General features: G+C 38.4%; 1 protein-coding gene across 3 annotated transcripts in view; it reads right to left on the minus strand.

The window, feature by feature from the left end:
* LOC129903639 (membralin-like protein At1g60995) overlaps nt 1-13,277 on the minus strand; it is a 51,976-nt gene that overhangs the window by 10,968 nt on the left and 27,731 nt on the right. For all 3 annotated transcript variants that reach the window (XM_055979192.1, XM_055979188.1, XM_055979196.1), the window contains 3 exons: nt 11,801-11,880; nt 2,180-2,263; nt 1,536-1,652 (listed from right to left, as the gene is read on the minus strand). In XM_055979192.1, coding sequence (XP_055835167.1) covers nt 1,536-1,652; nt 2,180-2,263; nt 11,801-11,880 — 281 coding nt within the window. The remainder of the gene's footprint in view (nt 1-1,535; nt 1,653-2,179; nt 2,264-11,800; nt 11,881-13,277) is intronic.

The raw sequence follows: 13,277 nt of genomic DNA on the forward strand, positions 1-13,277 counted from the left end.
TTGATCAATTCTGTCCTAGACTCTTTGCCAACATATGTGATATCACTTTTCCCCATTCCCAGCAAGGTAGTGGAAGCAATAGACTCATTGAGGAGAAATTTCCTTTGGCAAGGTAACAAGATTGACAAGAGCTTCAACTTAGTTAAATGGATGGCAGTTCAGCAAAGCAAAAGATATGGGGGTTTGGGAGTAAGAAATTTAAAGCTACAGAACAACAGCTTACTTACCAAATGGCTATGGAGATACAACTTGGAAGATCAAACTCTATGGAAGGAAGTCATTCAACACAAGTATGGTCAGGAAGGTCAATGGTGTTCAGAGGAAGTAACAGATACATATGGTGTGGGAGTATGGAGAACTATAAGAACCCTATGGCTGGCTTTTAGAGACAATGTAAGGATAAAGGTTGGAAGTGGGAATAAGGCTTTGTTTTGGAAGGAAGACTGGACTGGTCAAGGATCCTTGAAAAATCTATTTCCTGGGTTGTTTTCTATTTGTCTCAATCCTGACAACAAAATACAAGAGGTTTGGTCTCCAAAAGGATAGAATTTGATTTTTAGGAGATTTCTTAATGACTAGGAAATAAGGTGGGTATCAGATATGCTAGCTTTGATTGGAGACTTTTCTGGCACAAATCTGGAAACAGATAAATTGCTGTGGAGGCATCATACTGATGGTCAATTCTCTGTGAATAGAATGTATAAGAGGGATCTAGCCACAACTGCATGGAAAAAATCAGGGCCATGGAGTGCTATCTGGAAGAGTGTAGCCACTACTAAGGTGAACTATTTCACTTGGTTAATAGCCAGGAGAGCTTGCCTGACACATGATACACTTCATAAGAGGGGGAAAATTACTGCCTCGAGATGTTATCTTTGCAAAGAGGCGCTAGAAACCAATAATCACCTGTTCCTCCACTGCAAAGTAACAACACAAGTATGGGCTTTATTCACCAGTTTAGGTAGCTTTAATTGGATTATGCCAGAACATACAGCAGACCAACTAAGTTGTTGGGTTAGAAGGGGAGGTAGCAAGAGCCAGAAGAGGTGGTGGAGACTGGAGAACAGTACCAGCTTGTAACTGGTGGATCATATGGAAGGAGAGAAATCAGAGAATTTGTGTAGGGAAAGAATGCACTATCGAGAAGATTAAGTGAAAGTAATTACCACTTTAGGTTTTTGGTGTAAAGAAATGAATATAGAAGAAGAAATTCAACTAGTGGATTTCATAGGAGCTCTGTAAGTATTCCTGTTTTTCTTTTTTTGTTGTTGTTTCTCTGTAAGTAACACTTTTGGAGGTGGTCAGCATAGCATTAACAGGATACAAGATTAACAGGATATTTGTATATGAAAGTTGAGTGTTTTATACTTTGACAACAGCATGACCATACCTTTCTTCTTTGTTTTCATGTTTTGACATGTAATTTCAGTATTAGAATGTGATTGTGAGTTATTCAGATGTACAAGGCATTATAATTTCACGATATAGAAATGCCACTGCAGTTTGTGGCATCAAATATACAAAAGAGAACCTACCCGTGAACTTCAGCATGCGCGTTTGGGTCTCTCTTAATGTAAATGAAACTGACATTGTCGTGGTAAAGAAAACAAAGAGTGACATCATGAGTACACCACACTTTGTGACAAGGTAGTCTGCAAGAAATATGAAGCAAATGTTAACGGGATCTAATGATATGTTGGAAAGTGCTCACAACAAATCTAGCATGTATTTGAGGTGCTCATCACAAAGCTTCATATGATCAATATACATGCAAGTGCAAGTACCAGTATGTCAGGTGGAATTTACATAACAGTTGCACAAATTTAAATTCCGACAAAGAAGAGAAGCAACATCAAATTTTCAAGACATAAAATTCTGTTCATCTGTGAATCAACTAGCTAAGATCAAAACTTCAACACCCCGCCACTCAATTCTATCCTAGATAGAATGGAATTGTTACACTTCATCAGCTAACAAACTACAGAAAAACACATTGTTCGAAGTCACTAGATGTCGTACCCTGACGTGGTTCAGGGTGAAACAACCTTGAGATGAGTATAAGGAAAAGGAACTACCAATTTTCACAATAAAGTTCAATCAATCTCAGAAAAGGATGTAGTAATCCACAACATAAACACATAACATTAGACTTGGAAGAGAATAGAAAAGAAGGATAAACCTCCAAATCTCGCAGAACTTTCAGGTTGCTCATGTGCATAAGTAAGATTATAGAACTCCTTTGTTTGGTGATTATAAAGATAACCTGCACAATATTCCATGAAGCATCAGTACAATAAAAGGCAACAAAATGAAAGTAACCTTTGCTAAAGAGACTCGAATACTAGAACCTTCATAAATCAAGTAGGTTTAATAAACTATACATTTCTACCTAACTCCACCTTTAGAATTCTCTCCTGAACCTGTGTACTACATATATGGGATTCTCCCAACCCAAAACTAGAGACATTTTGAAAGAATGCAGAAGTGAAAACTAATAAATTCAGTTACATGCTTTAAGTCTGCTACACAGTTAAGGAGGGTAACCAGCTGCAGAAGAGCACCAAGAAATAATTATCAGTTTATCAAATGAAGGTATCATAAGAAGATGCCTGAATCAACACAAAAATATTTGAAGTACCAGGACAGAGAGAGTTTATTGGACCTTATAATTATTCGAGAAAATACAAGAATTAACAGTAAACAAAACAGAAGCCGATGTTAAGTAAAATAACCATGCCAACAGTTTCTACAGATTTTTCTGTTATGTCAGGTGACATGGCTTTTAATTTTGGAAAACCATCTAGAATTTGGTTTTGGCTTTTGAGTATTTGAAACTGACAAAAATCCATATAACAAAAACATACCCAGTGAAATCCCACTAAATGGGTCTTGGGAAAGTAGAGTATACCCAGACCTTACCACTACCTCGAGGAGGAGAGAGGCTGTTTCGAAAGACCCTCGGCTCAAATACATCAAACCCAAGTAAAAAGAAGAAGAAAGCATAGTCGTTGTAAAGTCTACAATAAAGAAACAATAACAACAGGAAAATAGTGTGATAATCAAAACACAATACACAACATATGGCAAGAACTACAAGGATACGACAAGCACTACCAAGCCTAAACCTACGCATGGCAAGACAACACTCACCCCTACTAACCTTCTACCCTAATACGCGACCTTACCATAATACCCGACCTCCACCCTGTGTACTACATGAACTATTAATCATCGTACTCTACATCAATTCCAATGGGGAGTTACAAATAAAAAAGGAATTCTCAGTAAAGGAAGCTTCAAACTTCTAGGTCTAGCAAATTCCCCCCACCCACCCACCCACCCAAAGAAGTTGCTTCAGTTGGACTGCCATACATGAAGCATATTTGACACAAGACAACCTAGCAAAGAGGAAGTTTCAGATGGTCAATAGATGCTATATGTACACTTTTAGGGCTCAGATGGGTCATGCCACAAAACATCAAAGACACATTTGAAAGATGGAGCAAATGGAAAGTTGATAGCCCCATCAAGATAGTATGGAAGATGATACCAGCAGCTATTTGTTGGAGTATATTGAATGAGAGAAATAAAAGATACTTTAATGGGATATCAACTACCTACCGATCTCTAAGAGCTAAATGCCTTGTGTATCTGTATAGATGGGTTTATTTTCCCCCTATAGATTCCCCATATACCCTTTTGAACTTTGATAGCTCCTTGTCTTTAGTATATAATGTTTGTTATGTCTGTAATGGAGCTTCTTAGTTATTTTTGCTACTACTCTTTTGCAACTCGCATGCATCTCTTTGATTCCAGCAATGGAAACCTGTACTTCATCAAAAAAAAAAGGGAGATGCGCAAATGCCCCCGTGAGAAAGTGTGAGAGGTTGACTATAGGGGGTATAAGGAGAGGTAGAGTTAGGCCGAAGAAGCATTGGGGAGAGGTGATTAGACAGTACATGGTGCAGCTTCAGCTTACCGAGGAGATCACCTTAGATACGACGGTATGGAGTGTAACACCCCGATTTTTCAAAACGTCTAATTAACTCGTACCTTCGCGGTAAGACAAAGAGGGGGAGTAATAAATTAGGAATGATATGGTATGTCATATTTTAAGTGTTCAACGGTTGTATCTCAAGTTTTGAAGTTAAGCAAGTGGAAAATAACAGTTGCAAAGGTTATCGCAAGTTCCTTTATAAAGATTTCTCAGAAACATGGGTCAAATGTCTCGGAGGTTTTCTCTCAATCTATAAGAAGTTATGGGGTACATGACCTATCAAATTAATGGTCTACGAGTCTAGTTTCCAACGTATCAAACCGTTCGTCCATATGACTTCAAAATAGACAGATATTTGCGTTTTTGTGACATGACGCAAGCAGGCACGTTTAGGTGGGTCCCAAACCCGTATGTCGGTTCAGCTTTATATAAGCAGTTCAAGCTTCGTTTTAACTCATTTAAATCAGCCTAATTTCATATAAAATCAGAGGGAAAGTCCCTAAATCCTCCATGGATATTGATTCTTTCAACTCGGAAGTTTAACGGAAGTTGCTCTACATACCGAGCTCGTCATCTTGGTATAGTTTGCACCATCAATTTCATGGCGTATCTTCATGGGTGTTGTGGCAGCGACATAGCAGGTGGTTATTGAGTGTTTTTCAGTCCTTTGGATATATATTGACAAGGTAAGGATACTGTACACTTATTTGTTAAAACGAGATTCTAAGCTCCTAGATATGAAAGTCGCACTTGCCAACGACTTGTAATAGTTTCTTGTTGGTTTTTTCTTTGTTTGTTGTTACTGAAAGGAGGCATGTTATTTAGCTTTAGAATTCAGTCCCCTTTGTCAAGGAAATGCTTCCCCTACGACCCTCTTTCGCAATTACATGTTCTAGTATCATTTTATAGCTTTCCGAGCCATGAAGTGGTGTTTTGGATATTGTAGCTTTGGACAGCCCCTTTATCTTACTATGGTTGGTTACTGATGGTGTTGAGGTGCTGGAGAGATTGGAGAGTTTGTGCGATTCTTATTGGAGTCGCGTACGATAGTTATTGGAATGAACGACGTGAAATACGCCTTGTTGTATTACCTCGGGAGCTTGTCGCTCCTTTGAGATGTTATTGGAATATCTTCATTGGATATAGCTGTTGTTTATCATTATTATTGGCTTAATGTCATGATTTGGACTTGGATGGTCGCGAGTGTGACATTGATGACTTATCGATGATTGGTTATGGCTCATCTTTGCAGCCTTTTGATTCTCACATTTGGGGTATTACATTTGGTTGGTCAAGATTCATTTCAACACCTTTGGGGCTTTAGTTAAAAGGTATTTAAGGCTATTCCCTTCTTTCAGCATGTTTCCTTAAAGCATAGGAGCTATACAAGAAGATGGTTGTTATCGTTGTATACTCATAGCTGCGATTATTGGTTGTTGGTTGCTCGAGTTGCTACAGTTCTCTATTGACGGGATTCTTATTCTGTTAGTAGCGGCCCTATGTTGTGAATGACTCAGAGACTATTGGTATAGGTTGCCTATAGCGAAATTGCTCGATTTTAGCCTATTAAAATGTTATTGTTGCCCTTGGGGCTATTGTGGTTAGCGGCAGGAATGTGATTGTTGCCTAAGAGAGTTATGAGTTGCCTATGGGGCTATATTGATTTATAGGAAGGGTTTGTGCTGCCTACAGGGCTATGTTAGTGCCTAAGAGGGCTATGGGTTGCCTACAAGGCTATATTGATGCCTAAGAAGGCTATGTGGTGCCTACAGGGCAATGTTGTTGCCTAAGAAGGCTATGAATTGCCGACAGGGTTATATTGATGCCTAAGAAGGCTATGTCTTGCCTACGGGGCTAAGTTGTTGCCTAAGAGGGCTATGAGTAGACTGCAAGGCTATATTGATGCCTAATAGGGCTATGCGCTGCCTATGGGGCTATATTATTGCCTAAGAGGGCTACATGACTGCCTACAGTGTGAGGGGACTACCAATAGGGGTATATAGACTGATTTGGCACCTTTTGGACATATGGGGGCCTAGGTTGGTGGCCTTTTTTGTTGTTTGTACATGTCGAGCTTATGGGGCCTTGGTTAGGTTGTTGTTTGATTATTTTTGATATCTTTAGAATCAGGAGTAGGTCAGTACACTTAATTTATTCTTGATTTATTTATCTGATTATTCTCAGTATATCATGATACCTGCTCATAATCTATCGCCTTTCATACTCGGTACATTATTTCGTACTGATGCCCCATTGCCCGAGGGCACTGCATTCATGCATGCAGGTCCCAACAGACGACACAGTAGACCTTCACAGCAGCAGGTTGAATCCTAGCAGGTTGACCTGCTCATAGTCTATCGCCTTTCATACTCTATACATTATTTCATACTGATGCCCCATTGCATGGGGGCATTGCATTCATGCCTGCAGGTCCCAACAGACGACCCGGTAGACCTTCTCAGCAGCAGGGTTGACTTCTAGCAAGTTGGCTAGCCGCCTTCTTCCGGAGCTGCCAGAGTTTGGAGGTTTGTTAGTTTTTGTTGTATATATTATTGGGTAGGCTGGGGCCTTGTCCCGCCAAGCTTTACTACTCTTAGAGGCTTGCAGACTAGTGTGTGTTGTATATCTACGTTATGGCTAGGTTGGCCTGATTTTTTAGGTTGCTGGGCTTGATAGTTCTTTGATACATTGTCTTGTTATGTACCTACTATCAGCTTCTGTATAGAGAACATGGTGGCCAAGACTTGTGTGCTAATTGGCCATTGCTTTATATGAACTGTTGGGAGTAGTTGTTTCTTTTATAGAGTTGTTGACAGGGGCCTTGCCAGCCGAGGGCTTAATTTCAAGTCGAGATATATTTGTTTGTTTTCTTGATTGTGTGTGGCTACTATGCGCTAGTAGCAAATGGTTCACCAGGGTCAGCTTGGGCCTGAGTTTTGGCATTAGGTGCCAATTGTGCCCCTTGAGTTTGGGGCGTGACATGGAGGTTGCATATTAGGGTAAAAGGTTAGTAGGTAGTGAAGCGGTGTCTTGCTTTTCGACGGAATTAGGCTTGGTGGTAGTCAGGAGCACCATGTCTATCGTAGTATTAATCTTATTCATGAAGTTTTTTGCTTTTGTTATTTGTTATCATTTGTTGTTTATTTCGATGATCACACTATTTTGTTGACGTTACTCTTCCTTTTCTTAATGCTCTGAACTGCTTCTCTATTAGTAGTCATGCTTTCTTCACTGTCGTTTTTCATTTTTCATTACTACTTTGATTTGCTACACTTGAGACAAGGTCCCTTTGGAAATAGCTTCTCTACCTCCATGGAGTAGGGGTAAGGTTTACGTACACTCTACCCTCCGCAGACCCACTTGTGGGATTACACGAGGTATGTTGTTGCTGAAAGTTTAAAAAACAACTTTGCCTATGTGAGTTTCGCATACTAATTCCAAGCCAGGATAAAAGAAGGGAGTTGTGATAGGTTGAGATCACATAAAAATAACGAGTTTATAACACAATCCATTTTTCAAGTTTGTTATTATGGGAAGTTCCTAAAAAGGATCAGACCAATAACGTATACAATACTTGAATTCATGATATAGATGCTACATAGTTGGTTCTCATCCATAGTTCTGGTAGAGATTGAGCCCTTTTTTTCAAGGAATTAATTGTTGCTATTTCAAGGTCAATTTATTCACTCATCTTGATAATATCTTTTCTTATTCACTAATAGTCGAGTAAATTTAAACTCATGTTTCAATAATCAATTCGATCTCCCAATTGAATCGAGGACAAATACCTACAAAAAGATCGCTTGAATTTAAGTAGGTCGCTTTGATTGTCTTTTTTTAAGTGAAAAGAAGAGGAAAAAATTGGGTCAAAAGAAAGTGTCATTTTGGACTTGCCCATTCAAAGTCTCAGGACGTTTATCAGGTAAATTCAATATAACAGGCATTTGTTGGCATTCCAGACTTCTCCTTTCATGGCCAATCCGTGAGAGAATTTGGTACTACTTGATCGTGAATATTGTTGTTTGTTATTCAAGAATTCTTGTTGAGGAGGTTTTTTTTTGGTTTTCCACCCGATGTCCAAAGCCCATAGAGCTCCAACTAAATTCGGATCGCGCATTGTAAGGCCCATTCGAGGGTGGTGCTCTCAACGGGATTTTCTCCATTCCCTGAGCTCGAACCCGAGACCTCTTGTTAAGGGTGAAGCAGTCCCACCACTGCACCACAACCCATGTTGGTCTTGTTAAGGAGGTTGGTAGGAGCAAAGGGAATTTCTAGCAGAGAGTGAAATGCATAGAGATAGGAAAGAAAACCATTGGCGAAACCACTCTGCTGAGCTGGCACAGTAAGTGGTCCCAAATGTTGTGGGTAGGTCTACTTTGTCCCTAAAATATAAACTTGAGCCCTTTTGGTCTCTTTTACTTTAAAAATAAATTGTTTGCTGGAAGAGTCATTACAAGACAGCTCATGTAGATGGAAAAGTCACAAGCAACGCATATGCTCATATCTAAAGACACACTAGCGAGTGTCAAAGCAAACGGTGTCAGCTCTTTTGTAGTGGTAAGTTATGTGTCATATTGTGGTGAGATGTATGCATATTTTCTCGACTGAGCTCAATATGGGCGTGGGTATGTGTATCAGTGTATGAATGAGGTCTTCTTGAATTCTTCTATGATCTCTACTTGAACGTGACAAAGAAACTCTGAAATTAGAGGGAAAGTGGACACCAGTTATCACTCTGGTAGCTCCTGCGTGTCTCTATTGTTATGGTATGGAGAAAAAGAGTGAGGTAATGTGAAATGTATGTCATTTTTTGGGTATGAGTGAATGTGTGTGTATTTGGATAGTGTGCTTTCCCGGTTGTGATAAGAATGAGGGTTGTATATGTATCATGAAGCTCTTTCTACTTGGAGTGTATATTTCTCGTTATGTTGTTCTGTATGTGTTGTCTCTATTCATGACTTTATATAGATCAAGAAGGAATGTAAAGATGACTAAAAATAGGAGTTAGGTGTATGATTCTCTGGGTGAGGTTGTTAGAACTAGTGAGGTGGAAGAGGTCCATGGTGTTGTCATGTGAAGGAAGGATTGTGTGACACTTCATTCTACAATGATGATGAAAAAAGGGGTGGGTGTTTTTTTATAGGTAAAAGAAACAAGGGTTTTTTGGCTCTTTTCTCCAAGAAGAGTAGAGTTTATGTTATAAAAGTGACTTCTCCATCAGTTTTAACATACAGAGTTTGACATTCTGTGGGTGTTTTTTTATAGGTAAAGGAACAAGAGTTTTTTTGGCTCTTTCCTTCAAGAAGAGTAGAGTTTATGTTATAAAAGTGACTTCTCCATCAGTTTTAACATACAGAGTTTGATATTCTACCAAACGAGACTAAAGGTACTTAATTTTAGAAAGTTTTAATGACTAAATATGCTCCATTGTGATATTTTAAGGAAAATGGACTTACCCCAAACTTAAGGGACATTGTGTTAGAAACTCATAAATTAACCATAATGTGATTACCCTTTAAAGGACTTTATTGTCTGGTTAGCATACATGGGAATGTAAGGAAAGGCATGTTGATACCTAATTAGAATAGGAGTAAATTACACTACCTACTATATTTACATATATTCTAGAATATTCACAAGGACTCTTACACTCTGATTCTAGAGAATCCTAATATGTCTTGAAAGAGAAATATTTAGTATTCTAATGAAATTACCCAAAATAGAATATGTTTTGAAGATTTTGCGAGCTCCACCAAGAAGATAAAGTCTAACTGTATATTTTGTTTTGCTTATGGTGTAGGATGGAATATCTCTATGAGGCTGAAACAGTTCTACAAACATTAGACTCTTTACAAGATTAGACAGGGCACACTTTTGTTGTTTGTTTCTTTGCTAATGGTACACCCCAATAGCACATCCTTTGCGCTGATCTAATTAATAAAATTACTTTACCTTCTCAAATATATTAGTCCAAATAGAGCACACTTGAAATAGAGGATCTTTTCGTGGATATAGAAGATTCATACAGTATGGGTTTAAAGTATAGTGATTAATTGATTGTAGTGTTTGGAAATCATTGATCTTCCACATGATGTTATTTATGTACAAATATTGACTTTTCAATGTCAAATGTAGGCAACAAATATGAGGCAACTAGTGTGCAACTGTGTTGAAGCATATATTTTCATTCTACAATTGCGTACACATCTTTTTGTTAAGCTGCCTAAACAAACCACCATATGTTTCAAGCTGTTCAAACTAAGTATATGTGCACGTAGTTCTGGTTCTGTTTCTGCACAACGTCAAATATGATTTGGTTTCCCATTTATAACGAAACTGTCACCTACTTATATTGTTCTAGCTTTAAGAATGCAGATGGGGCCTACATTATGGCGATAAAGGACCTGTACGAAGGAGCTAAAACGTGGGTAAGAACGGTGGGAGGAGACTCGGAACACTTCCCTATTGAGATGGGGTTAAACCAGGGGTCAACTCTTAGTCCGTTTCTATTTGCCTTGGTGATAGGTGTATTGATGCGAGACATTCAAGATGAGGTGTCGTGGTGTATGTTATTTGCAGATGACACAGTACTGATTGATGAGACGCGCAATGGAATTAATGCTAAGTTAGAGGTGTGGAGACAAACTTTGGAGGCTAAAGGGTTCAGGTTGAGCAGGACCAAGAAAGAATATGTGGAGTGCAAATTCAATGATGCGATGCATGAGGTAGGCGTGAAAGTGAGCTTGACACACAAATTATCCCCAAGAGCGATAGATTCAAGTATCTTGGGTCTATAATCTAGGGGAGGGGGGACATCGACAATGATATCACACACCATATTGGTGCGGCGTGGAAGAAGTGGAGGCTTACCTCTAAAGTCTTGTGTGATAACAAGGTATCGCCGAAACTCAAAGGTAAGTTCTATAGAGTGGTGACTAGACCGACATTGTCGTATGGGACTGAGCGTTGGCTAGTCAAGAACTCCCATGTCTAGAAAATGCATGTTGCTGAGATGAGAATGTTGAGGTGGATGTGTGGTCATATTAGGAGCGATAAGATTAAAAATGAGGATATCAAGGATAAGGTCGGAGTGGCCTCCGTGGTGGACAAGATGAGGGAAGTGAGATTCAGATGGGTGGACATGTGAAGAGGAGGTGCATAGACGCACCCCCAGTGAGGAGGTGCGAGAGGTTGGTTTTAGAAAGTACGAAGAGAGGCAAAGGTAGGCCGAAAAATATTGGGGAGAGGTGATAAGATTGGATATGACGCAACTTTAGGTTACCGAGGACATGACCCTAGATAGGAGGGTGTGGAGGACACGTATTAGGTTAGAAGGCTAGTAGGCAGTGTAGTGTTGTCTTGCTTAGGGTGGTTGGTGTTTGCGATGATACTATTTGTATTATTGTTTAGTTTATTTTTTAATAATCTATTCTAGTATGTTGTCTATGGTATTTTGATTATCACATGATTTTATTGCTGTTTTGGCTACTTTTGCATTGTTCCTTGTTATTTGCTACATTCTCTTCTTGTCTCCTTCTTCTTTATGCCGGGATTTGTTGTACTTGAGCTGAGGGTCTTTCAAAACAGCCTATCTACCTCCATGAGGTAGTGGTAAGGTCTGCATACATTGTACCCTCTCCAGACCTCACTTGTGGGATTACACTGGTATGTTGTTGTTGTTGTTGTTGTTGTTGTAATATGGCCAGTATAATAGAATATAACAATGGAACACAGAACCTCAGGATAAGCTGTTACTCAAGTGATAGCAGATAAAAGGTTGCTGAGATCTTGAATACTTAATACCTTCACCAGGAGAATTCAACAAACTATTCATCAAAATAGTGTCATATCCCACAAGTCTGTTTATAAGAAGCTGCTGCCACCTGGTAAAAAAAAAAGTTTTTCATTTAAATATCAAGTTTTACCTAAAACAAGTTATCAGAACTCAAGTGTACTAAAATCTTTAAACGTAAACTGAATTCAATAAGAGTATCTAACTTTGACCAACCAAGTTGTAATCACAAATAAGAGGGCATAAGAAAGACAAGGAAGTTTTTGGGTAAAGGAATCCTTGCAGTTACTGGTGATACAGTAGAAGTGTTCTCATAGGAGTGAAAGATTTGCTAGTCAAGCAAGAAGTTGAAAGATAAATAAGGGAAGGCGATTATTTGCATTCTAAGTCCATGATCCTGTCCCATGTTTTTCCACCACGTCGGCGCTAAAAGAAATCAAAACAAGCTCAGAAACATTAAATGGGAAATAAAACAGAAAAAAATAAAAAGATAAAACAAAGATGAGAATTCTTCAACACATGACAACCTTGTTTCAGACTGTAACACCCCATATTTTATTATATGCATTCAAATGATCTTGTTTTTATTGTAAACATTTTTATTACTTTTTCTTGAATTTAAATTTTTAACTTTGTTTGATAAAACAAATGAGTAGAAATAGAATAAAAAGACTTGTTATATCCTATTGGATCCTTCTACCCATATAAGATAAGCCCTTTATTAGCAAAACCCTTTTTTTCTCTCAAGGCACTTTCTTCTTCTTCCTTCAAAGCCTTCATTAGGAGAGCTCTAAATGCACAAAAGTGGCATTCTCCCACTTACCATCGAGACCAATTTTTTTTATTTCATAAAATTATTGGTCTCTATCTTTTGAATATAGGTTGGAATGTTGCCTTCAAGAATCAAGATGGGTCATGCACTTAAGTTTATTTTCATATACTAGATTTTGAATTTGGGAAGAAACTCTCTCAAACTTACGGTAAGTTCTTATTCAACATATTTTGGTGAAATAATCAAATTTTTTGTTAGAGAATTTGAGATCTTCAAAATAATGGATTTAATCATATCTTTTATCTGAACAGCAGTTAGTATTCTTGAGTAGAACTCTTTACCTATAACTTGGACTGAAGTGATTCAAAAGGCTGTAGAAATCTATGAGAAAGACCCACAACAACATTTTTAAAAAAGACTTTCATGAAGAACAAAAAATCTAATTTTGTTGTTTACTGCCTCAAAAAAATTGCTGCAATAAAGTGCAGAGGTGCTGTCCAGATTTTCCTCTTAAAAAATCATGAATAGTTCAACCAATTTGGACCCTCGATACTCACCAAGATTATGTTAGACACTTCTGAATTATACGATTTTAGTGCTATGTTGCTGGTACTCTTCAAAAATATCGACGGGTGCATGTCGGATCCTTGAAAAGTAGTTCATTTTTGAAGGATCCAACACGGATTTGGCATCCTTTTTGGAGAGTCCGAGCAGCA

Source organism: Solanum dulcamara, chromosome 1 (assembly GCF_947179165.1).
Source record: "Solanum dulcamara chromosome 1, daSolDulc1.2, whole genome shotgun sequence".
Taxonomy (NCBI): Eukaryota; Viridiplantae; Streptophyta; class Magnoliopsida; order Solanales; family Solanaceae; genus Solanum; species Solanum dulcamara.